Source organism: Diabrotica undecimpunctata, chromosome 2 (assembly GCF_040954645.1).
Source record: "Diabrotica undecimpunctata isolate CICGRU chromosome 2, icDiaUnde3, whole genome shotgun sequence".
NCBI classification, from domain to species: domain Eukaryota; kingdom Metazoa; phylum Arthropoda; class Insecta; order Coleoptera; family Chrysomelidae; genus Diabrotica; species Diabrotica undecimpunctata.
Genome location: NC_092804.1, coordinates 12,589,134 through 12,612,304, shown reverse-complemented (window position 1 = coordinate 12,612,304; position 23,171 = coordinate 12,589,134). Strand labels below are relative to the sequence as shown.

General features: G+C 32.0%; 1 protein-coding gene across 1 annotated transcript; it reads left to right on the top strand.

Annotated features, from left to right (window-relative positions):
• The first annotated feature begins 317 nt into the window (after positions 1 to 317).
• On the top strand, positions 318 to 21,599 carry LOC140433197 (cilia- and flagella-associated protein 53-like). The gene is made up of 9 exons (XM_072521239.1): positions 318 to 530; positions 4,327 to 4,559; positions 7,710 to 7,886; positions 8,193 to 8,355; positions 11,860 to 12,040; positions 16,794 to 16,964; positions 18,411 to 18,595; positions 19,318 to 19,530; positions 21,406 to 21,599. Exons 1-9 carry the CDS (start codon positions 477 to 479, stop codon positions 21,580 to 21,582), a joined length of 1,554 nt encoding a protein of 517 aa, XP_072377340.1. The 5' UTR covers positions 318 to 476; the 3' UTR covers positions 21,583 to 21,599.
• Positions 21,600 to 23,171: the final 1,572 nt, after the last annotated feature.

Below are 23,171 nucleotides of genomic sequence, written 5' to 3'. Positions count from 1 at the left end.
TTAGATGTCATAATTTTGATCTGTTAAAAAAAATATTCATTTTATATGGCAGGTATAGGAGTTTTGTATTGATCAAATATATTGATGTATTTTATATTCGATTATGTTTGCTTAATTCCTTGATCATATTTGCTACACAATATATTGATGAAATTGGCATTTGGTATTTATTTTTTTAAGACAAATAATTTCCATTTCATTATACACATATATTTTACACTTGAACGACCCTGTATTCGATAACAAACAACCAGTGGGAGTTAGTTATCATTATCACCATCGCGTAACCAAAATAAGTCTCCCTAACATCCATTGATCAAACCAATCACGCAGTGCCTTATACAAAAGCTTGTATCGCTCGTAACTGATTATTATCCGCCAAGAGCTTAATGTGTCATTATTTGACATAACGTAAGCATATATTGTCAAATTGGGGTATCTGTTATAAACGTACGAGGAACGTGAAATTTCAAAAGATGTATAAGGATATACTTTATCCTAGCGCGGTTGTACCAGGATCTTATCAACACGTAAGTATTAAAATAATAATAATATTTTTTTTTAATTTGAGCAAATTATCTTCATAAGTATAAAAATATATTATTATTTTTATTGTTCTTCCCCGTTATGAGCAAATTTGCAATCATTATCGGATTGATACCTCTATGGCAGTTTGTCACTGCATTTTTAGTGTGGTTGGCCGATACTTATTCTACTGTTTCCTGATTTATCTATTATTTACTATATTCCACATATCTTTGTTTTGTTTCTGCATTGGGTTTTGATTTTAGTGAATACGTCGCTATTGTCTTTGATAGTATTATCTTTGACTTATAAAAAATACTTTTGTATTCATTTCTTACCAATAAACCATCTATCTATCTATTGGTCTTATACTGGCTTTATAAATTCTTGATTTATTATCTTTTGTTTTCTTTTTTTATAGCTGAATAGTGTAATCACAAGATAATTCAGTTCTATTAGAATTCAATTCTACTTGTTCAATGCTGTCGCCTAAGATTTTCAATTTACATCTGTTGGTTGTTTGTTGATTACTACTGTTTGTATTGAGTTGAGATTGTCTTATTAAATTTAGTGATGGATTCTCATTAGGACACTGCTTCTGTTTAAAAATAAGGACGAAAATAATGATTTTTTTGATGAAAGACGATGTGAAGATTGATGGGAGGTATGACTTCCCTCCTATATATATATATATATATATATATATATATATATATATATATATATATATATATATATATATCTTTGATGTTTGACAAAAAGGGCTTAAGTCATAAAATCAAAGTTTACAGGGGGAATACTTGAATGTTTCAAGAATTGTTATAAATCGCACATGTTACCTTTAACCAATTTAGTACAATAGTACCATTTAATGTACCATAATAAAATAAAAATTTGTAGTAAGAATACGATTTTCGTAGATTTTTAATATTTTAAATGCACTTAAGACATATAGATCTTACTATTTACTGACTTAAGAGACCTACTGACCGCGACTTTTCTATATCTATATTTTTGTGTATCTATCATTGAAAGTGATTATAATGGATTGGGAATTAAAACCAAAACAGCATTAAATATTTTACTGACAAAATATTGTCAAATGAATATGATTTTTAACAAATAATTATTAATAAAAATGAAAAAGTAATATAAAAGTAAACCAGATCTAGAAAATAAAGATGATTATTATAGCAACAGTCTTTCAAATCTCTGGATCTATTTCTTCGAGATCTGGATCAATTTCCGGTATATTTAGGGTAGTTGGAAGATCCTTGTAAAATTGATGAAATATTGGAGGTATCAAATCAATGAGATCTAGTAGATCTTTCTTTTTTTCTTTTGTGACAGGAAGAGGACCCGTGTACGCAGAAGTGACATTAATGGTGTGACCGCGACCTCTCCTTCTTAATGACATACGCTTAAAAGGTGTATCACATTTTAGAGATGTATTATAATCGAATTGACCGAATATCCGGCCATAAATCAACCATTGGCACTCACGCCATAAAAAATGCTCACCGCTGTTATTCTTGTATTTTTGGACTAATGGACCTTTTAAAAGTTCTGCGAAGTCCAAAAATTCGTTTTGTTTCATTTCTACTATTTTAAATTTATTACTGGTACATCTTATTAATGTAGCCCAGTCGTGAGGATGAGCTATTAAAGTAGCACTCTTTTTTTTCTTTTTTTCTATTAAAGAATGATCTGCATCACATTCCATTCAGGTGTGGCCGGGTATTAGAAATTTGTGGTGAATTTCTTCTATTGTATTTTTTCTGTTGTAGTAGATAGGTGAACATAGCGGCTACGTGCGAGTTCTTGTTCTGTCCTCCACATGTGTCAGAGTATAGAATAATTTTTTTGACTGAATCTGGTAAATCCATTATTTCTTTATAGAGGCACGATGCAATTTCGTTTGCACCACGCTTGGCTAAAGTTTCGTGCCATAAATAACAAGATGCCTTGCCTGTAGCGCAATCGTGAATGGTCAAGTTATATGTCCAATACAACCTTTTGTAAAACGCCACAGAGGTTTCTAGATCTGGCGTTGGAAGACACTGCTGTAAATCAAAGGTGTAGCATTTAATGGATGGATCAATCTGAGCTCTTGCTTTATCCTCTTTCTTTGTGTTATATGCTAAGTCTGCTGCCTCATGATGTGAATTGGTCTCTTCCACAATCATCTGTTTTTGTTCCTCATTATCACAAACTTCCAGTTTCATCTTATATACATCACATTTGTGACACGTATCAGTTTTTCTTTCTTTAAATTTTAATTTCATTTTGTGAAATTCTTCCTCGTATAGGGTCCTGGAAACTGGCTCAGTTACTGCCTCACGATAAAGTTCATACATTTTTTTCAAACTGAGATGATTGGGAAGATACTTGTTATTGTTGTCTCTGCGAGTATAGTGACTTTCGTATTGCGGAAATGAGTTAATATGATTTATAATTAACTCTCTCATATGTTCGGTTTTTTTATTTCCAGGTGATTTTCTTCCTCGTTTATCTGCATCTGTAATACCTGATCTGTGGTTACCTTTGTTATTTAATGCAATTCTTACAAATTTCTCTTTTTCATCTAAAATATCCATAAAACACGTTTTACATACAACACGACGTTCACCTTTGTACTCTAAATGGTATATATATATGTGACTTGTCTGGATTTGGCAGAGTCTTGATTTCTTTTTCTGGTTGTCGTAGTATTTTTGCACGAAACTAAGCCACTAATGTACTGTGTTCGCCTATCGTGAGACCCAAGTGACCAATATTCTTGAAATATTGTCTGCCTTATAGCAAAGGTAAAGAAATCTGCACATTTGGATCTACATGATTTCAATGTCTCTTTTACCATTCTTTGAGCATTATATATATATATATATATATATATATATATATATATATATATATATATATAAAAAATACTGGATATTATTGACTGTCGATATAAACAAACAACATAGTTTATTAGGGCTGCAGTCAGTAGGTTTGGCCGGGATGTTATAGAAACACTCTTTTGACTTTTGGTCGAGCTTTCGGAATTCTTTTATTCCTTCTTCGAGACACTGTAATTAGAAGAATGTGTAAATATTTACAACATATCACAAATTGTCATTGCAACTTACTAGTCGTTGAGATTATTTGTGTAAAGCTATGACACTCAACATTAAAAACACACATATAAAATATAACATGTAAAATAATGGACAAAATACATTTTAAAATTTAGTTGGATAGTTAAAATTTTGTTAGTGACATCTTTTAATGGTGTGTTTTGACTGATCCATAGAGAACAGAAAAAAAAACAAAAATAGTATGATTAAAAAGTAATTAGGAGTTCTTGCAATTATATTAATGGAAGTAGTATATTAAACCTGTCTTGATACTATGCAACATGTTTTGTATGCAGGTGTATTATGGTGGGTATATGTAAAAGTAAATCTTTATTTGATTTTTGATGTTTTGTCAGTAAGTAACAATAAATGTTGCTCAATTTATCTACGTCTGACTTTTTATTTATACAAGACGTATTGGAAACACATTTCCAAGAAAACACGTTTTGAATGGTTTTTTTTCCTTTGCCAAAATACAGGAATCTTCGAAATTAAATTCATGTTTTAAAGTTAATGCATGTTCTATGACACTATCCGTGACGATGCCATCTTGTGACGCTAGTTCCGTGACGCTCGCCCAGAATTTTGCTATAGAGAAAAAAGTAATACAACGCCAGTATAGAAGCTTTGCAAGTTCTGTTTTTTAAAGAGTCTCCTTAAAAGTTCATTTTGTGATTTTCAGGTAGGCAAATCGCCAGGTTCTAATCATCTATTTCGTGCTTTCGAAGCGAGAAGGAAACGAGATGAGGAGGAAAAACTGCGCGAAGAAGCGGGATCCAAGCTATATCAGAAGAACTATATGTTTATGATGTACGATACTCATGTAGAGAAAAAACGAATTCAGAGAAAGATACAAGAAAAAGTTGAACAAAAGGTACAAGCTTACGAAGAAAGCGTCAATAAGCGGAGAGAAAAGTAAATATATCTATATTTAAATTTCAGTATTTTTCCGTCGACCGTCCATTTATGATCAATTTTAACACCCTTAAAATCATTGATTAATGACCTCTATTAATGAACAATTTCATTATAGGCAAAACAACATACATTGCTTGCATAAATTAATTAAACGCTATGTGATTGGCAGTGACCTGTGGTGTAGGCAACCAAAAATATACCTATTTATATTCCCACTAAAAAATTTAAAATTAATTAGCTGCTGTTAGTACTATCTGTCATTGTATGTCATTATTTACTTTATTGTTTAAAATTCTGTGTATTTCAAAAATCAAAAGATGGATATTGACGAAGAGTTTAATTTAACTCCACCAGAAGTGGACAAAATACCACTAAACCTTGCCAAAGTACTTCCTTCAGCACCACCGCTTCTCTTCTATCACAGAATTTACAGAGGTCCAAGAAGACTTAAATATAAATTTGTCAAAATGCTATACAGCAGATAATCATTTATCAATACCTTCCTTTAATTTCAGTAATTGTACTATTTCGAATATTAATGTTTACAATAATAAAACTACCACTAAGGAAAATTAAACTTTGAATAAAGTTAATGAAAGCTGAAAAAAATGTTGTTTATCGTTAAGTAAATAAAAATTTAAACTAAGATATCTTTATTTCTGAAAAGTACGGTCGACGGAAAAGTTTTGTAATGAACTCGTGAATTAAAATGGCGATTAACAATCTCGAACATTAACGCGCTCGCTCCGCTCACGCGGTAAAATATCTCAATTGTTAATCGCGATTATTAATACACTTGTTGGTTAAATAACTATTAACGTTTTTTACTCAAGAAGTCTGTCAACAGACTGCTTACTTTCTTCTTCTTCTACAATACAACCTATTTCTTTTACTACAATACAACCTATTATTATTTGTGTACTTCATTGAATGTTTTGAGATAATAATGTGTAGTTGCATAAGGGTATCGGCTGTTTTGCAGTCAAGAAAGATGATACATGACGTGAAACCATTTAAGAAATTAATATGTAGTCCTGCCTTATTTGTCGTTTATTCCGTATATTACCAATAATAAAAGAATTAAGCACTTTTTTTTCGTTACATTGGAAAGAGTCTGGTTGATATGGCTCCAAACTTGACGAAGTTAACAACATAAAAGACTCTTTCTCTTCTAGGATCTCTCCTGTCGTCAATCTGGTTATGGAAGGTAACCTGAAGTAACTCATACTTTTAGTAGTTTCTCATAATATGCCAAAGTGCTCCTTTAATCTTTAACTTTTTATTACAAACAGTAGGACGTAACCTAGTAACCTAATCTGATTACTAAGAACTCTTAGTAATCAGATTGGTTGGTGGAATTCAGAAATTTTTTCTAAAAATTCACATTTATAAATCTGGTATTCACTTTTCCATGGTACCTGACAAATCTAAACATCGTACAATAAACCAGACTCACATGTTTGATATGAGATGTTTCTTAAATTGCAGAGTTAGATCTTTGCTACAAAAGTTCTTCATCTTGAAAATTGCAGGTTTGATTCTCACTATTTCCTGATTTTATTTCAAGTCAATGATTATCATCATTACCCAGCCCTTTGTGTCTACTGCTGGACGTAGGCCTCCATCATTTTTGTCCATTATACTCTATCTTATGCACTTTTCATCCAATTTCTTGACATTTTCTCGAGATCGCCAGTCCAACGAATACGAGGGGCTCTTCCTCTACTTCCTTTGTCTAACCTCGGCCTACAATCTCAAGCAATCTCTTCGTCCACCTTTCATCACTGATTCGGGCGACGTGTCTGGCCCAGTTCCATTTCAGTGTGGCAATTTGGGAAATTACATCGGTAACTCCTGTTATTCGTCTTAAGTCTTCATTTCTAACTCGATCACGAGGCGATATACTCAGCATTGACCTTTCTATTTTCCTCTGAGCTATTTGCAGCGTTTTAGAAGTTGTAGCTGTCAATGTCAAAGTTTCGGCACCATAGGTCATCACAGGCAACTCACATTGGTCCAATATTTTACGTTTTAAAGAAATTGGTGTATCACTTTTAAAGATATCTTTGAGTTTTCCATAGGCTGTCCATACTAGGTTTATTCTTCTTCGTAGTTCGCATTTTAGTTGTCTCTTATGATCTTTATTTCGTGTCCAAGGTATATGTATTTTTCCAACAGCTCTGCTTCGTTGTCTTCAATATTGATATTTCGGCTAGGTACTAGGTTTGTCATGAATTTTGTTTTGGAGATGTTTATTTTAAGACCCACACTGGCATACACTAACTGAAGTTCATGTAGCATTGTACATATCTCCTTGAGGTTGTCCGGGAATAAAATTACGTCGTCTGCGAACTCCAAATTTGTTAATCTTCTACCGTCAATGTTCAGAGCTTTCTCTTCCTAGTTAAGTTTTTTACAAGCATATTCTAGTACTGCAGTAAACAGTTTAGGCGATAACGTATCACCCTCTCAAACTCCTCTACCGATTGGGATATGATCCGTGTTTTTATGTAGTTTCACCGACATGGTTGTATTCGATAGTCTTTTCTATTACCATTTTAATGTTCTGGAGGTGATCGTTTGTTCCAAATCCGGTACGAAATCCCGCTTGCTCTATTGGCTGGTAGAAATCAAGTTTTTTCTCAAGACGATTCGTAAATATTCTTATAAGGAGTTTGTATAGGTGGCTAAGAAGACTAATGGGTCTGTAGTTTTCTAATTCATGGAGATCTTCTTGTTTGTACAATAGAATTACCTCAGCATTGTGCCATTTGTAGGGTATATTACTGTCCAAAGAGCATATGTTAAAACGGTTTTTTGTTTTCATGAGTAGGCAAGTGCCTCCGATTTTGATTGCATCAGTAACTACACAATCTTCGCCTGGAGATTTGTTATTTTTAGCTTTTCTTAGGGCTAGTTTTATTTCGTGTATTGTGATTTCCGGTAGTAGTTCTGATCCTTGGTTTACAATGCCCCTTTATCTTGTTAATATTTCTGGTATTTGATCTTCTCTGCTATTTGCTTTGTGTTGGCTTGTGTACAGTAATGTGTAGAAGTCTTCAACTATTTTAATGGTTTCCTCCCTGTTTTTCCCTTTTTTTTTGTTTTATTTTGTTTATAAATTAAATCTTATATCAATATATTCAGGTTACAGAAGATGCTTTGTGCCGAAGAAAGACAATTTTATAACGAAACCGTGGAGATGGCACAGCGAGGAGATGAAATGCGCATGGAGAATATGAAGAGAACGGTGGAACAACTTCGGGCAAGGAGAGAGGAAGAAAGACTGAAACTAGTAAAACAAAAGAGAATTGAGCAATACATGTATGATATTTGTTTGATTTGTTTACATTTAAATGGTTTTTTAAGCATGTGCTCTATTGTACTTTTATTCTGTATTTACCAGTAATATTTTTATCTTAAACTACTATTTAACTTACACTACCAGCATTATTTTGATAAATATTAAATTATTCTTTAGTCTTATTTAAAATCATCATTTCCATTATCATAGTCAACATATATTTCATATTTAGTCAATATTTCATATTTATTTGTTTGATAAATTCGTTTATATGTAAGGTTTATCTAAAAATTTGATATTTTTGGTTACACTAACTATCGTTTTAGCAATCGATGTCAAGAATTGAAACCAACTCTCATAAAAAAACATCTTATTGAATCTAAACAAGTACAACTTCAACAGATGAGGGAAAATGAGGCAAGGAGGGAAGCGAACAGGGAACTGGATAGAATGTGGAATGAGTTGAATAAGAAGGAAATGCAAATGAAGGTATATTTGTTACTGTATTTCCCATCTTATTACTGCTTGTACAGCTAGTTCCTAAAAAAACTGATACGACTCTTATTTCGTAGAAAATTGAGCAGTGTATTTTAAAGGATAAATACTTATTATTTACATAGAATCACTGTCAATGTCAAATCCTAAAATTTGTTAGATAACTTATTCTGTTTAACCTCAAAAAATGGCTCCACATGCTAGCAAAGAACTAAAAGCAAGAATTGTAACGAAATTAAAAGACAACTGGGCACTATCATAGTCAGCAAAACATTTTAACATTAGCAAAACCACAGTTTTTTATTATTAAAAAATTAAGGAGAACAAGAAAGCAAGGTTCTGGAAGGCCAAAAATATCTACCGCTCATAAAAATCGCACGCTTTTGGAGAGATTAGAAGAATGCTTTTGAAGATGCGAAAACTGCAAGAATTATGTCACGGTTTCCGGGAAGAAAGACAACAACTTGGCGCAGAATTAAAGAATCGTGTCTTAGGTATCGAACTGCAGCAAAAATCAAGCTCTTACAACACAACAGAAGCAATCAAGACATATTTGCTTTAAACCATCACGTACAAATTAAGATTATTGGGACAGGGTAATATTTACAGATAAAGGCAAAATGGGATGTACAGACCAGATAATAATAGATTTAATCTTCTATATGTTGATACATATCGAGCAGCTGGTCATTTTAGTGCCAAGGTAGGGGAATGGACTTTATCTAGAGAAATGGGAATGGTATGGCGTATTTATGGCAGATTTGTTGGGCAGATTTATCGAAATATTCTAGATACGTCATGTTTCCCAGTGTAGAACAGTTATACCCAGAAAATAATTTTATCCTTCAACAAAATAATTTTCCTGTTCACACTGCAAATATAACAAACCAGTGGCTCCAGAATAACAACATCAAAACCTTACCATGGCCCAGCTATAGTCCAGATTTAAACCCAATCGAGAATGGACTTGGCAACATGGCGAAATACAGCACATACATTGAAAATGCTTTATTAAATAAAATGTGTCTAAAGTGTTAAAAAAAGATAATGTGTATGGGGTTATTATAAAACTGTTGTATCAGCGTAATTTTATGCCTCAAAATATGGCACGGTATACAATAGGATTGGGAAGAGCTCTCTGAAGAAGACAATTTTATAGTTCATTTCACCCAGATGGACCGAAGACTACAAGCTGTTATCAACGCTGATGGAGATATTACAAAATAATAATTTTATTTTTAGATACCTAAATTTACTATAGTTTTGTTCTTCCAGACCCTCGCTTTCTTTCGAGAGATTCTTGTTCCCTCAATTTTTTATTAATAGAAAAACTGTGGTTCTGCTTATGTTAAAATGTTTTGATGTCTCTGATATGACCCATCTTTTAATTTGGTTACAATTCTTGCTTTAATATATTGTTGAGTTAAGTCCTTTGTTTTATTCCTTAATAATAATAAAAAAAAAATAACAACAACCTATTTTATGTAAAAACTATCATTTTTATACTTTTTATAAAATGAAGGAATTCAAAATAATACCAAAATTTAGACCTTAATAATTTTTACAATTTATGAATTAACATATGTAATCAATTGTTTGTTTATTTTATTATTTGTCTGTCATAATAAATATAATATAATGCCAGATTAATCAAATGCACTGCTCAAAATGATCAAATCTTGTTAAGAGTCGTATCAGTTTTTTTAGAAACCAGCTGTACCTTACATAGCCCTCTTATATCTTCGTTTCTTATGGTATTGTTATTCCAAAAAAATATCGGTTTGCTTAAGTCACTTCAAAAATACATTTAATAGCGTTCAATATCACCTTTGTTTTGAATATATGGAATTAGCTGTACCTAGAGCTATGATTTAAATCTCTTATTAACTCTACCACCGTCAAACTGTACTAGAAAGATTCGAATAAGAGAAGAAGAGAGTCAGAGGTATGTGTGTGTTTTTACCAATAATGTTCAATATAGTAGATATGTATCCCAGACCAAAAGATAAAAAAAATTAGTGAAGTTGCACTAATTCCCGACAATATGAATTTTTGTACAGGTCTTCAATACTTCATTACAAATGATTGAAATATTTTTCAAATTCGTGAATAAATTCAACGATTTATTAATTTTGAAATAATCCCGATAAAAACAACAACACAATACCTTAAAATACAGTAAAAAATAATTAGTTTTAATCAAACAATAACATATTCTAAACACATGAACATTAGGAGTAAATATCTTAATACTTTGATATTCTTGCCTAACTCAAATTCAAGAACAGCAAATAATACCGATCGCACAGAATGAATGTTCATAAGCAAAAGCCCTTATTTACTATTCAAACAAATAAAAATATCAATATCTCCAACTTCTTATGAGACAAATACACTCGAATTAAAGATGTTTGGAAAGGTTTTCTAAGCTCCGCCCATTGTGACGTCATACTCTAACGTAGACTGAGCATATCAGCCGCGCTTACTGACGACAAGATCTCTTGCGTTTGTTCGATTTTTTCTCTCTAGCGCATTGAAACTTCTCACCCTCTCTCTCTCTTTCGCCCCTCAAAAAAGAGACACTATTTACTTCTTGTACAACGAACATCGAAAAAAAAAAGATGGTATCGTTACTTAGCTCTACAGACTGCTCAGCTTATGTTATATCTAACAGTTTATGTTATATATAATATATAACGTTAACGTCTATGAATTGGAGGCCCATTTAATAAACGCGACAATGACGGGTGACAGGCGACAGGTGACAATTCGACAAGTCATGTTAATATTTAGTTGTTCCTTGTACTTTCCTTTCGGCTTCAGATGTTGCACATATATTAATTTTAGGGCTTCTTATTTCATACTAGTGTATTAACCTCGTGTTTCCTTTTATTTTTATACGTTTGTCCAATATTATAGCTTGTTTCATCTTCTTGTTCATCCGTACGTGATCCAGGAATTTGTTTTTAATTTTATGATTTAGAATTCTTAATTTACAGTCGGCATTTCTTTTTCATTTATTTAGGGATTATCTTATTTCTATGATATGTTATTAATAGTAGTAAATTAAAAAAATAGAATATAATATGTAGATAAACTTCACTTGCAAAAAACTTTATAAAACAATGTGATAAAAAGCGAATTAAATTATCGGTTATTCTATACAACTGGTAAAATATTTAAATTAAAAGTAAACTATTTAATTGAAATGGTGTTCGTTATTAATTAATTAGATTAATTTGTTTAAAATGCAAATTTATGGTTACATCGTTTTATAATTAATAGTTTATAATGCACCACAATAAAATATTTAATCGATTATAGACTAATTTATTGACTAATTTTATTAAATAAATTTGGTTTTTAATAGAACTTTTTTACAAAACTTCAGTTTACAGTTAATTAATTTTTTTTTAAATGTTTTAACACTAATTTTCTATATTTTTGTCACATAAATGTTTAGGCATTATTTATAACCACTTAAATTTAACTTTTTAGGTAGAAAGGGAAGAGCGCGAACTTTTAGCTGCAAAAGCTAGACAATTAAACCAAAATGAAATACTGGACAAACAAATTCGTGGAAAGCAACTACTTAAAGATAAAGAAAAGAAAGTCATGATGGAAGATAAAATAGAAATGGAAAAAGTCAACGAAGAAATGCGTTTGGAAAAAATTAAAAGTAATATTACAATTATATTAGTTTTTATCTTTTATAAAACCATGAATGAAATTTGTTTACCAAATTGAAATCCTTTACAAATATTTTTAAAATTCGGTATAACAGTACTTTTCTGTTTAATAAGTTAAGGATGGTTTGTAAAAAATGATATACAATGTACACAAATACAAGTTACAAAAAATCCAATATTTTTTAAAGGTTTGTTGATTAATAATATTCAATATAATTATTGATATACCGTTACGGTAGATACTTTTAAAAATATAATATTTAACTATGTATGCTCATTATTTTGTAAGCTCCTCAAATCAGTCTGGATGAGAATAAAAGTAGGCGATGCAAAGAAGCACTAAAAAACACTAAACCCAGGTACCAATTTTCCGCAGCAAGATGAATCGCTATGCAACTTTTTGCATTCGATTTGGGAAAGTGTCAGGAAAGTTTGTAAACAACATTTATGGTGGTAAAATGAAAATCGCATTTTGTGCATAAGGAAAATATCGACAGAAATAAGTTTTTTTAAGACTTTTGTTACGAGGGGTTTTCAAGTTCGCTTAACGACGACGGTTCTTAAGTTACTTAGTGTCCAGGGTAGACCTCGTCTCCTGGAGTAGGTTACTGTTATGCTAAAGTAATCAACACTGATAACTCGGGGATTCTTGAGGTCTCCTAACACGAATATATTAACGATGATGGCCCTCGAGCGACCTGGTGTCTAAAGCGGACCTCGTGTCCTGAAGTTTATGTTATTTTTATTCGAAATCAGTCGACAGTCATTACACGGGAGGTTTTCGAGATCGTCGAACACGAATATTTCGTTGGTAAATGACTTCAGAATAATACCCCATGCAACTTTATATCAACCTTTAATTATTCAAAACAAAATTTTTAGATTTGGCGCTTTTACCCCTTCGTTAGTCGCGCGGTTTTTGCTGACGAGTTTAGTCGCGCGGCCAACAATCGTAGACCGATAGTTTTGTGTTTTATAATACCGAATTTTGACAAATTTAACATAAAATGGTTAAAAACATGTTTATTTATGTCTGTTTTTTGATATTAGATATGAGGACCCTAGAAGTAAAGGGGTATAAGTGACAAAAAGTAAATTTTGAGTAAACGCCGTTCAAAGTTGAGCCTTCACTGTAATTGCCATGATTTTTAATGCCAGTTTTTTTTCTCCGGTTTAGTAACTGTAGGAATTATTATTATTATTTGTAACCAAAACTCATAATTTGATTGACTTTACTCATTTTGGAGCTATTTTTATGTTGCTAAGTAGCACTTGTACCTCTTTACATCTAAGAAATGCAACATAAAGGTAAAAATGTAAATAAATCATAAAGTTTTTGTACACATTTATTCTTCATCATAACACTAATACATAGCTGATTTATGATTCGTCAATATCAATGTCGTAATGTTGATCCAAATCGTCATTTTCGACTTCTGCTTCTTCTGAGTTTGCTAGTTCTCCAGCTTGTTGACTATCATGTTGCAGATTTGTGAAGAACTCATGGTAAATTGTAGGTACGTAGTTGAGTAACTGTTGAAGATTTGAAGCTTTGCTTAATGAGAGGCCTTAGTCAATTGGTACTGGCAAGAGATCTGGCAGGACAGAATTTTTGCCAGCTCGAGTGGGTCTCATAAATAGCTCACTAAACTCTTTACCTCCAGCTGTTTTCTTGTTAAACTGGGTGAAAGGTTTGTCCTACTGAAAATGTAACCATTCCATACTCTGTATTCCGTTTACGCTCTTCTTGAAGTATGGCGCAAGTGTTTGGAAGTCCAAAAAATCGTAATTTTTCATTTGTACTGTAAAGAACTTTCTACATGTAGAAAGTGACCAGCTCCATCCAATGTTGATGAACATACAAGTCCTTTTTGGCTCTTTTCTTTTTTAACTTTATCAAACCAAAATTTTGGTTACACTTATTATAAGAATGGCCGCTTATAAACAAGCGATGATCTACTCTTTGAATATTAGTATTTCTTACAATGTAGAGCCAAAATTTGACTGTCAGATGATTCTTGTTTTGTCCTCCACAATTGTCACTAAATGCAAAACCGCTGCAGCACCAAGTGGTATCTACATTTTTAACTCCTCTAGTCTTGATTAGTTTGGAGTTGGGGATTATTGAACTGATCCATCTGTATGCCGTGGGGGCGGTAACCTAATAGATTTTGGTTTACCCTATTATTTGCGTCAATGTTTAAACTTAACACGTAGGTTCCAGGATTGGCGTCTGAAGCAGCCTTTCGTACTTCATCAGCTAACATATCTACACGGGGAATTTCCTCATAGATGTTGTGCAGATGGTCATCGACGTATCATAGTAGTTCAGTCAAAGATGATCCCAATTTTGCTAGGATCCTTTAGGTCATGACACTCATCTTTTGCTGTTCTTATGACTTCCGCCTTACGCAAGTGTAAGTCTTTTTCTTTCTGAGCTAAAACTTTTTCTTCTGCCAAACCGAGATTTATTTTTATCTGAAATTTGCCACAGACGTCTTTACTTGGCCTTTTGACACTAAGGTTGAACTGAGTATTAAAAATATTCCTGTAAAAGCTTTCCTTTACAGGTGCCTCCTGTTTTTCCTCCTTACAGAAATTACAATAAAGTTTGTACATTATTTTCAAATTGACATTCCCGAGGAAGATACCTCCTATTCGAAGTCTTATTTCTAGTGTAGCGGCTTGTGTACCTAGGGAATTTATTAATATGCTCTTTTATGATTTCAATATTGACCTTTCAGAAATTTTGTTCGGGGGTGATTTCTTTCACCTTTTATCTATGCATGCCACGCCTGAGGGGATTTTTTTTAACTTAAGTTCAGTTTTTAGGTTACATACATCCATGTCCTTTAAAGCTTAAAAAAAACGAACTCCTCTTAAAAACACTGTAATTTAATAACAAAAAATTAATATTGCTTTAGAGAAGCTATAATATTACATGCTACCTATCCAAAATGATAACAAACTCAATTAACAATCTGACACAGTGAAACAGGGGTACAAATGCACTTGTACCTCTTCTCTTCCAAGCCTTACTCGTAGTTGGCTTGGATGTTAAGTAACTTGTTAGACTTATCGCTTAGATTTCTTTACCTCCAAATATAATGAAAGATTACCAGTTCGGCGATGCAGTTATCTTAATATTTACAAAAATGTCACTTATACCCCTTTACTTGTACACTGTACATGTACACAATTATTTGCCTACTTTGCAAGTATACGAGCTTTGCGATTGTGATAGCAAGTAGAGCGCTCACACTACGTGTACTATTGACAAGTACACGAGCGTTATAACAGACATGGCAAGTATACCCAAGTATACTTAAAAACCTTGACAACTGAATTAGTGGTGTTACAGTTAATATGGATAGAGTTCATCCGGAAAATCTTGTTGTTGCTTCCGTAGCTTTTGTTGTGATGAGATCTGCTTATTTAATTAAATTAAAAAAAAAGAGAAAAATATGGTGGATGGTATCATTAAATAAAAGTCGAAAACTACCTGTATTTAAAATTAACTAAAACAGGATTGTAGATACAAAAACTGAAAAAAATATATAAATCTTTTTTGTAGATATAGCGCCACCCATATGTTGCAAGATATCAAACGAGAACCTTCAGGTCATGTGGCCATTAGCGAATATGTTTCTCCTTCAGTTCATTTATAATGCAATGGACAGATATGTTATCTTGTATTCTTTTTCAGGCATCATTAACAGCGTTACGACAAGAACGATGTTCTTTATGTTTGATCATTCAAATGACCGGTTCATTTTTATAAAAATTTGTCCACTCCATTTCAAATAAAAACACACATACACAAATAAAACGTCACTATGCTCCTGAGGTCTTTAAAACCTAAATGAACTGACAACTATTTATAGATTTCGTTTGAGCGCCTCTGCAACTATAGACCAGTAAGTTCTTCGCAAGTGTACGAATAATCGTGATGCTTAGACTCGGGTCATTTTTACCGACAATATATGGAAAACCATCGAGTGGCAACGAGTGACAAATAATTGTACGAGTAACCCACTCGCACGAAATGGCAAGTATACGCAAGTGACGATTATTCGCTATGTACACAAGTCATTTGAGTCCGGCTTAGTTTTCTAGTAGTAGAAAATGTGTAATAGTAGTAAAATTAAAAACGAGGTCTGGCTTTTTTGTGTCTTTATTCGCTAGTAAATGAAAATAATCACAAAAATAAACTCAATTTAGTAAAAAATACAAATCTTTTATATAATGAAAAAGACAGTCAAGATTTGATTTCACGTACAAAGCGTCTATGTATCTGTTTATACGTATTTCGCTTTAATAAAGCTCATCAGAACAGATATTCATAGGCGTTCTCAACGTGAAAAATAAATCTTTCCTGTCTTTAAGAAGCAACAATAAAATGGCTTCGAAACGGACGCAATAGCGACATCTGATATTAAATCCGTAAAATAGTTTCGAAACACAATTCAGATTTCTGCCTTAATCTGAGCCTTCTAAAAATTGCAAGGCAAAGCAGACGTTGATAAAGATGTTAAATCTTTTATATTTTGGAACTTATAAAATGACCAGTAGTAATAAATAAAATAATGAAAATTCTCTCTTGGATTATATTTAAATAAACTAATATATAAAATATTTTTGTGCAAGATTACTCACTAGTCATTGATATTTAATAGATAATAAAATTTATACCAAATGTTTCTTTCAGAATACATGTTTATTTTCATTTCTTTTCTATTTCAGTATTGAAGATTAAAAGAAGAGACGTCGAGTCATTGCGTGAGATACTTCTCAATCAAATCCGTACAAATACGGAGATTATGGAGAAGCGCAAAAGAGATGAGGACGCTATTGATCAAGCTTATGTTCAGTTAAGTAAACTCGAGTTGGAAAGGGAACAAGCTGAAATTGAAGGTATATTACATATATAGATAGATATATATATATATATATATATATATATATATATATATATATCTATATATATATATATATAGATATATATATATATATATATATACAGATATATAAATATATATATATATATATATATATATATATATATATGTTAATGTGATATTAAAAGTCTGAGGTGCGCCAAGCAATTAATTAGCTAATTAATTAATTAATTAAACTTATTTAAATCATGCAATTATGATTCTATTGCACTATTTAATTTTCTTATCTCAGGGTTATACTCGTGCTTCAATATTTATGCTTTATATATGATAAGTAAGGTCCAAAGAATACCGGAATAATAAAAAAAATTATGATACAACATTATATATTGAAATAAAATTCACACTCAAATACCCTCAATAAAAAATATCTCATATAATGATTATCAAAATTTTGTTCTACGTACGTGAACCTTCAAGAATTAATGGTATATACAATATAAATTACAATTTCAAATCAAAATTGTTGTTCTAAATCTCCTGATCAAAATATTCCTATCTTTTCTAAAGCAATTGTTAAAAAATGTGTTGTTAATAAAGAAAAACTGACGAATGGTAAAACTATCTCTCTGATGATGAGTTGTCAAAATCCTTGTTCCTTGTAGCCTACACTATCTATTCTTAGCAGTCCCCTAGGTAATCAGCAATCTTACAACAAATTATTGTGAGCCTATCGTTTTTAATGATCTCCTTCAAATGCAGGTACCGTTCAAATTTTGCTAGCCTCTTCTCCTCTCGATAAACTGAATCTCTAGTTCCGGCCTGAACAGTGACTCTTGGAATATAAGTGGAACAACTGATTATCTTTTTTCCCTCAAAAATCTAGCTAAACTCTCATTCCTACATACCTATCCCACTTTTTTCAATCTCCTCCAATCAAAGTTCGTCACACTTATCCCCATCTACCATTTAGATAACAAACAACAATTTTACCTACAATTATAAATTTCCTAAAAACTATTAATATGCTAATCGGTTTCTACAAATTCTTAAGAACTAACGGAGAATTATATTTTCTAAATATTTCTATTCTATTGTCTTATTCACTGTATATCGACGTACAAGTCTATTTGGAAAACCCGCTCGCATTGTTCACGATTTCACTAAGCTCACTCACGTCACTCGAATATATTTTACAAAGAAAATAATTTATGCATATCTTTAAATTTTGTTTACTACAGGTAATCCAGGATAATGGACTTTCATTTCTTCGAAATATCTTTTATTTTGTACTTTGAAATATATTAAAAGCAAACCAATATTATTTTCATACATATACATACATACCTTAACAATATATATATATATATATATATATATATATATATATATATATATATATATATATATATATATATATATATATATATACATACTCATATACTTAAACTCTTGATTTTAGAATCTATAACTCAAGCAAGAAAAGAAACTGCTATGTACAAGGAACATTTGAAAGAGTTGGAAATTAGAATGAAACAAGAAGAAGACGAACTAAATAGGTTATTAGAAGAATATAGACAAGCGATACAAAGAAAGCAAGATGAGGCAAAATGTAAAATTGCGGAAGCTAAGAAAGCTTTACAATGTGTAAATATATCAATATATTTATTTACAATAATTTACTACTACCGAATTTAAAGTATATTTATTATTATCCTTAAGATTTATTTCTGATGTTTTACACCAACTTCTACATAATACCAAAGCATTTATCATTATTAAAAAGCTGTTCAAGTTTATCTATTTATTAGAATATTTAATTTTATAAGCATCTTTCTTTACTTTTTGTCAGTAAATCATTTATTGAAAATCTCTTAAATACCTAGATACTTTGATGCACATATATCAACTCCATACTCTGACGTGTAAAACTTTCAAGATTCAAAGATTCTATTTTGATTTTTCTAACCTGTAATGGTGTTTTCTATAAGATAGCTTCCAGCCAGAAATCTAAATGGAGGCTCCAGGCCTCACACCCGCTCACATTTTTCTATACACGCCAGAATCCTTACTCTACGGCCTGCCCTAGAAGCTAATGTATTATTTCTTGTATCTCGCTACTAAAAAGCACTTCATATTATTAATATCCACCTTAAACAACGCCGATATTGTACATATTTTAACAGAATTTCCCTTGTCTTGCTTGTTTTTGCTGGTTTTTCACTTCAGCCCGTTTTAGATTTTTAACAACTTCCAACCGTTTCTTTCTTGATCACAACAAGAATTTTGAAATTTGCAAATTGCATTTGTGCTAAATATTTTTTCAGTTGATTATATGCTTTAATACAGTTGAATATTAATCCTTTTAGGCTGTCCTTAAAGGCAGAGATGAACAACTGGATTACAAACGAAAAGAAGCAGAAAATCAATTGAAACTTAAGCAGGCTGAAAATGAAATGATACGATTTATATTCGAACGTAATGCATGTTTACAAGCTGAAAGTGACCGTCTTGAACGCGAAGCTGTTAAACAATATAGAGATGATTTGAAGAAACAAATTGATTATAATAATATGTTGAGGGTACGTATTTTTTTTTTGTTATTTTTCTCTTAATAATTTACTTATTGTTCCTGATATCTGTTAGTCTTTCTTATACAATCAAAAAGATTAGGGAGTATTATGATTGTTACATACATACATCGGTTTAGAACGTCTTTCGACGTTGTCCGATACCTAAACACCATCTCTTCCTATCTTCGCAGTCGTTTGTTGTTAAATTTCTTTCGCTCATGGACTTGTTTACGCCGTGTTGCCATTCTAATCTGGGTCTTCTACTTTTCCGTCGACCTATCGGTTGCCATTCTATTACTTTTTTGGGCAGTCTTGATGCTGGCATCCGTTGAACATGCCCATACCACCGTTTCTTCTCTATATCTTGAGTTATATTTCCTTCTTTACCCATACGTTGTTTTATTACATCATTTCTGATTCGGTCTCGTCTGGAAATACCTAAAGATCTTCTCATTGCATCCATTTCTACTGCTTCTATTTGCTTTTTGTTCTTTTCACTAATTCGCCATGTTTCAGCGCCATAAAGAAGAGTAGTTTTAATCATGGTCTCATATATATTAAATTTCCTTCCTTTCGTTATCTCTTTACTCCACAGTATACACAGTATACCATTGAGACATCCTAAGACTTTCTTTGCTTGAGTGATTCGTTTTTCTATTTCCCGTGTATCAGTTCCTGTATTGTCAAAGGCAACACCCAAGTAGTCATAGCTCTGACAGCAGGAAATATGTTGTCCGTTTTCGAGGTCTATGTTATCTGACTCGTTTTCAATACAAAGATATTTGGTTTTTGTTGTATTGACATTCATTCCCCAGTCGTTATATTCTTCTATCAGTTTTCTTAGCATGTACTGCATGTCTTCCCTGTCGGTCGCTAGCACTACCTGGTCATCAGCAAACTGGAGTGTATATATACATTCATTGCTAAGCTCTATACCCATCCTATGTACCTTTCTTTTCCATCTTTCCAATGCCGCTGCAACATATATCTTGAATAAGGTTGATGAGATACAGCATCCCTGTCGCAAGCCTTTTGTAACCAGGAATTCTTCCGTTAGATATTTTCCTGTTTTTATCTGTGCCTTTGAGTCTCTATATAGTTCTTGTACAGCATTTATCAATGTGTGGTTGATGTTAGATCTTTTCAACGTTGTCCACAGTTTTGTTAAGGGGATGTTGTCATATGCTTTTTGCAGGTCTACAAAAGTAATATGAGTTTCTAGATTCTTAGCCGATCTTTTTTCTATTATTTGTTTAAGACAAAATACGTTATCGGTGCACGATCTTCCTGCACGGAACCCGCTTTGTTCTTCCTCTTCATTGTGCTTATATTCTTCCTCGATCATATTTCTCAAAATTCGTCCATACAGTCTGCTCAGGGTGCTGGTTACCGATATGCCTCTATAATTATTACAATTCCTTTTGTCCCCCTTTTTGTGTATTGAGGACATGTATGCCGTTCTCCATTGTTCTGGTACTGGGTGTCCATTTAGACACTGATTGATCACATAAGTTAATATTTCAAATCGTTTATGAGTTCCATTCTTAAGAGTTTCAGCATAGATTCCCTCAGGTCCAGCGGATTTACCATTCTTTAGGGTCATTACAGCCTTCCTTACTGTTTCGATGTCTAACCTCGCTTCCTCTCCTTGTATATGTACTGACTGTGTTGGGGAGTTCGCTAGGTATTCTTGTCTTGTCTCTGTCAGCAAGCTTTCATAGTGATCTTTCCATTGTCTTGGTTTTATGGTGTGTATGTGTGCTTTGTCTTTTCCTGTAATGATTGTTCCTGTTCGTAATATGTTTTAATAAAAATTATTTTAACGTCTTAATTCGTTATTGATTTCTGCCCTTTGAACTTTATTTTTATTTTCTTCTTTTTTAGGAAAAAGAAAGGCAGGAACTTGAACGTCAACTAGAGAAAGGAAAGGAAGAAGAAGAACGTTACCAAAAATTAGTTCAAGAATTGATTATAAAGGAAACTGAAATGCCTGAGTATAAACATCCATTTAAAAAAGTTTTGGAACAATATGATTGCAGCTGCGACTTCCCTATACCCTAATAATAATAAAAGCTTTTGAAAACAATTTCAATTTTATTTTATTTGTTCACTGTAGAAGAAAGCAACATTCTTATAAATTTTAAATCTACAACAAATTCACCTTTTACTAGCAAAAAGATAAAGAAAAAGAAGAGAAACTATGCCCTTTTATATGTACCTACTTTATATTAATATAAATATGCATATTTAAATGTAAAATATGCACTACTTTTGAAAAATATGCAAAAACAATGATTTTTGTCAATAGTATAAAGAAAAAATTCAATATTTTTAAAATTTTGTTTTATATAAAGTTTTAATCCAAGTATTTAAAATTCTATTCTGTATGCAGTTTTAATCTACGAATTATTAATCTTAGAACATAAAGAAGCAACACTTGAATTTCGAACAAAAACATACTATGAGTGTTTGTTTATACAGTCTTAATTGCACCGAATAACGCTTTCTCTGTAATAACTGCATCCCAAAATCGTCGATCGAAATAAACAAATTTGAACAATTTGTTTGCATTAAAAACTATCGCTAAAAGAATTAAAAGTGGTTGTATTCATTTACCAAATTCCTCTGTCAGATTCCTCTATGCCCAGCTAATCGCTCGCTAGGTATAAATTATGGGAGCAGGATGTCGCTTGAGATCCAAGTTTGTGTAAAATAGCATTGCAGTGACTTTTTTAATTTATTCCCATTGAGCTTTTGAACAAACCGAAAGTCTTGCTTTTTTCGCCAGGTTTGTCCCAATTTTCAGTTTAGTCCATTAAAACTCGGGTAAACATTTCTATCTTCGTTTGCCTGCCAGAGATGGCAAGTTAAATTATAAGTTTTTTGTGTTTTTTTATTGGTGAGAAACCTACTATGGTTTCCTTAATAAACCTGCCTATTCATGAGAGTGAAGGTGAAGCAATGTTCCCAATTCATCAAATTTTACGCTTAAGAACAGCCCTTCCATGAAAAGAACTCTCCAAGTCTACAGTCAAAGCACGTACAATGTACATATAGTGAAACAAACAAATTCACAGTAAGTTTTTTATCCTGCGTCAGCAGATAGTTACTAAGCTAAATATTTTCGTGTGGTGGTTATTACAGAAACAAAGAAAATATACCTGTTATTACTTTAATTTTCTTTACTGTGTAGTGTACCTAAAGCAGTGCATGCTACAGTATTTTTTTGAATGAAGTATGAGCACCGTGTAATATACCAGGAGATAGAGGCATCTTTGGGCATTTTAAAGACCCCAAACCAGAAGATCCTACATGAAGAACTGGATGTTGCGAAGTTGGTTTCCCGTTAGATCCTTTTTTTGCTCACAGAAGAGTAAAAAGCGAATAGCGTCAATTGGTGTCGAAAAACATTGGAACGGTTTAACAAAGGAAGCTCAAAAAGTTTATAGTATTATTAGTGGCGATGAATCTTGGATTTACTCCTACAAACCGAAAAATAAACGTCAATCCGATGTCTGAGTGTTTCATGATAAGGATAAACCAACAAAAGTGATCCGTTTTTGAAGTGAATCAAAAAAAGCTCTCAACTTTTGTCAAAATCTGGTCATGTTTCAACAATTGCTTTAGAAGATCATAGAACGGTTACTTTT

Coding starts and splice junctions, on each gene's coding strand:
- LOC140433197 (XM_072521239.1), top strand. CDS start 477: ATGTATAAGGATATACTTTATCCTAGCGCGGTTGTACCAGGATCTTAT. Junction 531..4,326: donor TACCAGGATCTTATCAACAC/GTAAGTATTAAA, acceptor TGTGATTTTCAG/GTAGGCAAATCGCCAGGTTC. Junction 18,596..19,317: donor CTAAGAAAGCTTTACAATGT/GTAAATATATCA, acceptor TAATCCTTTTAG/GCTGTCCTTAAAGGCAGAGA.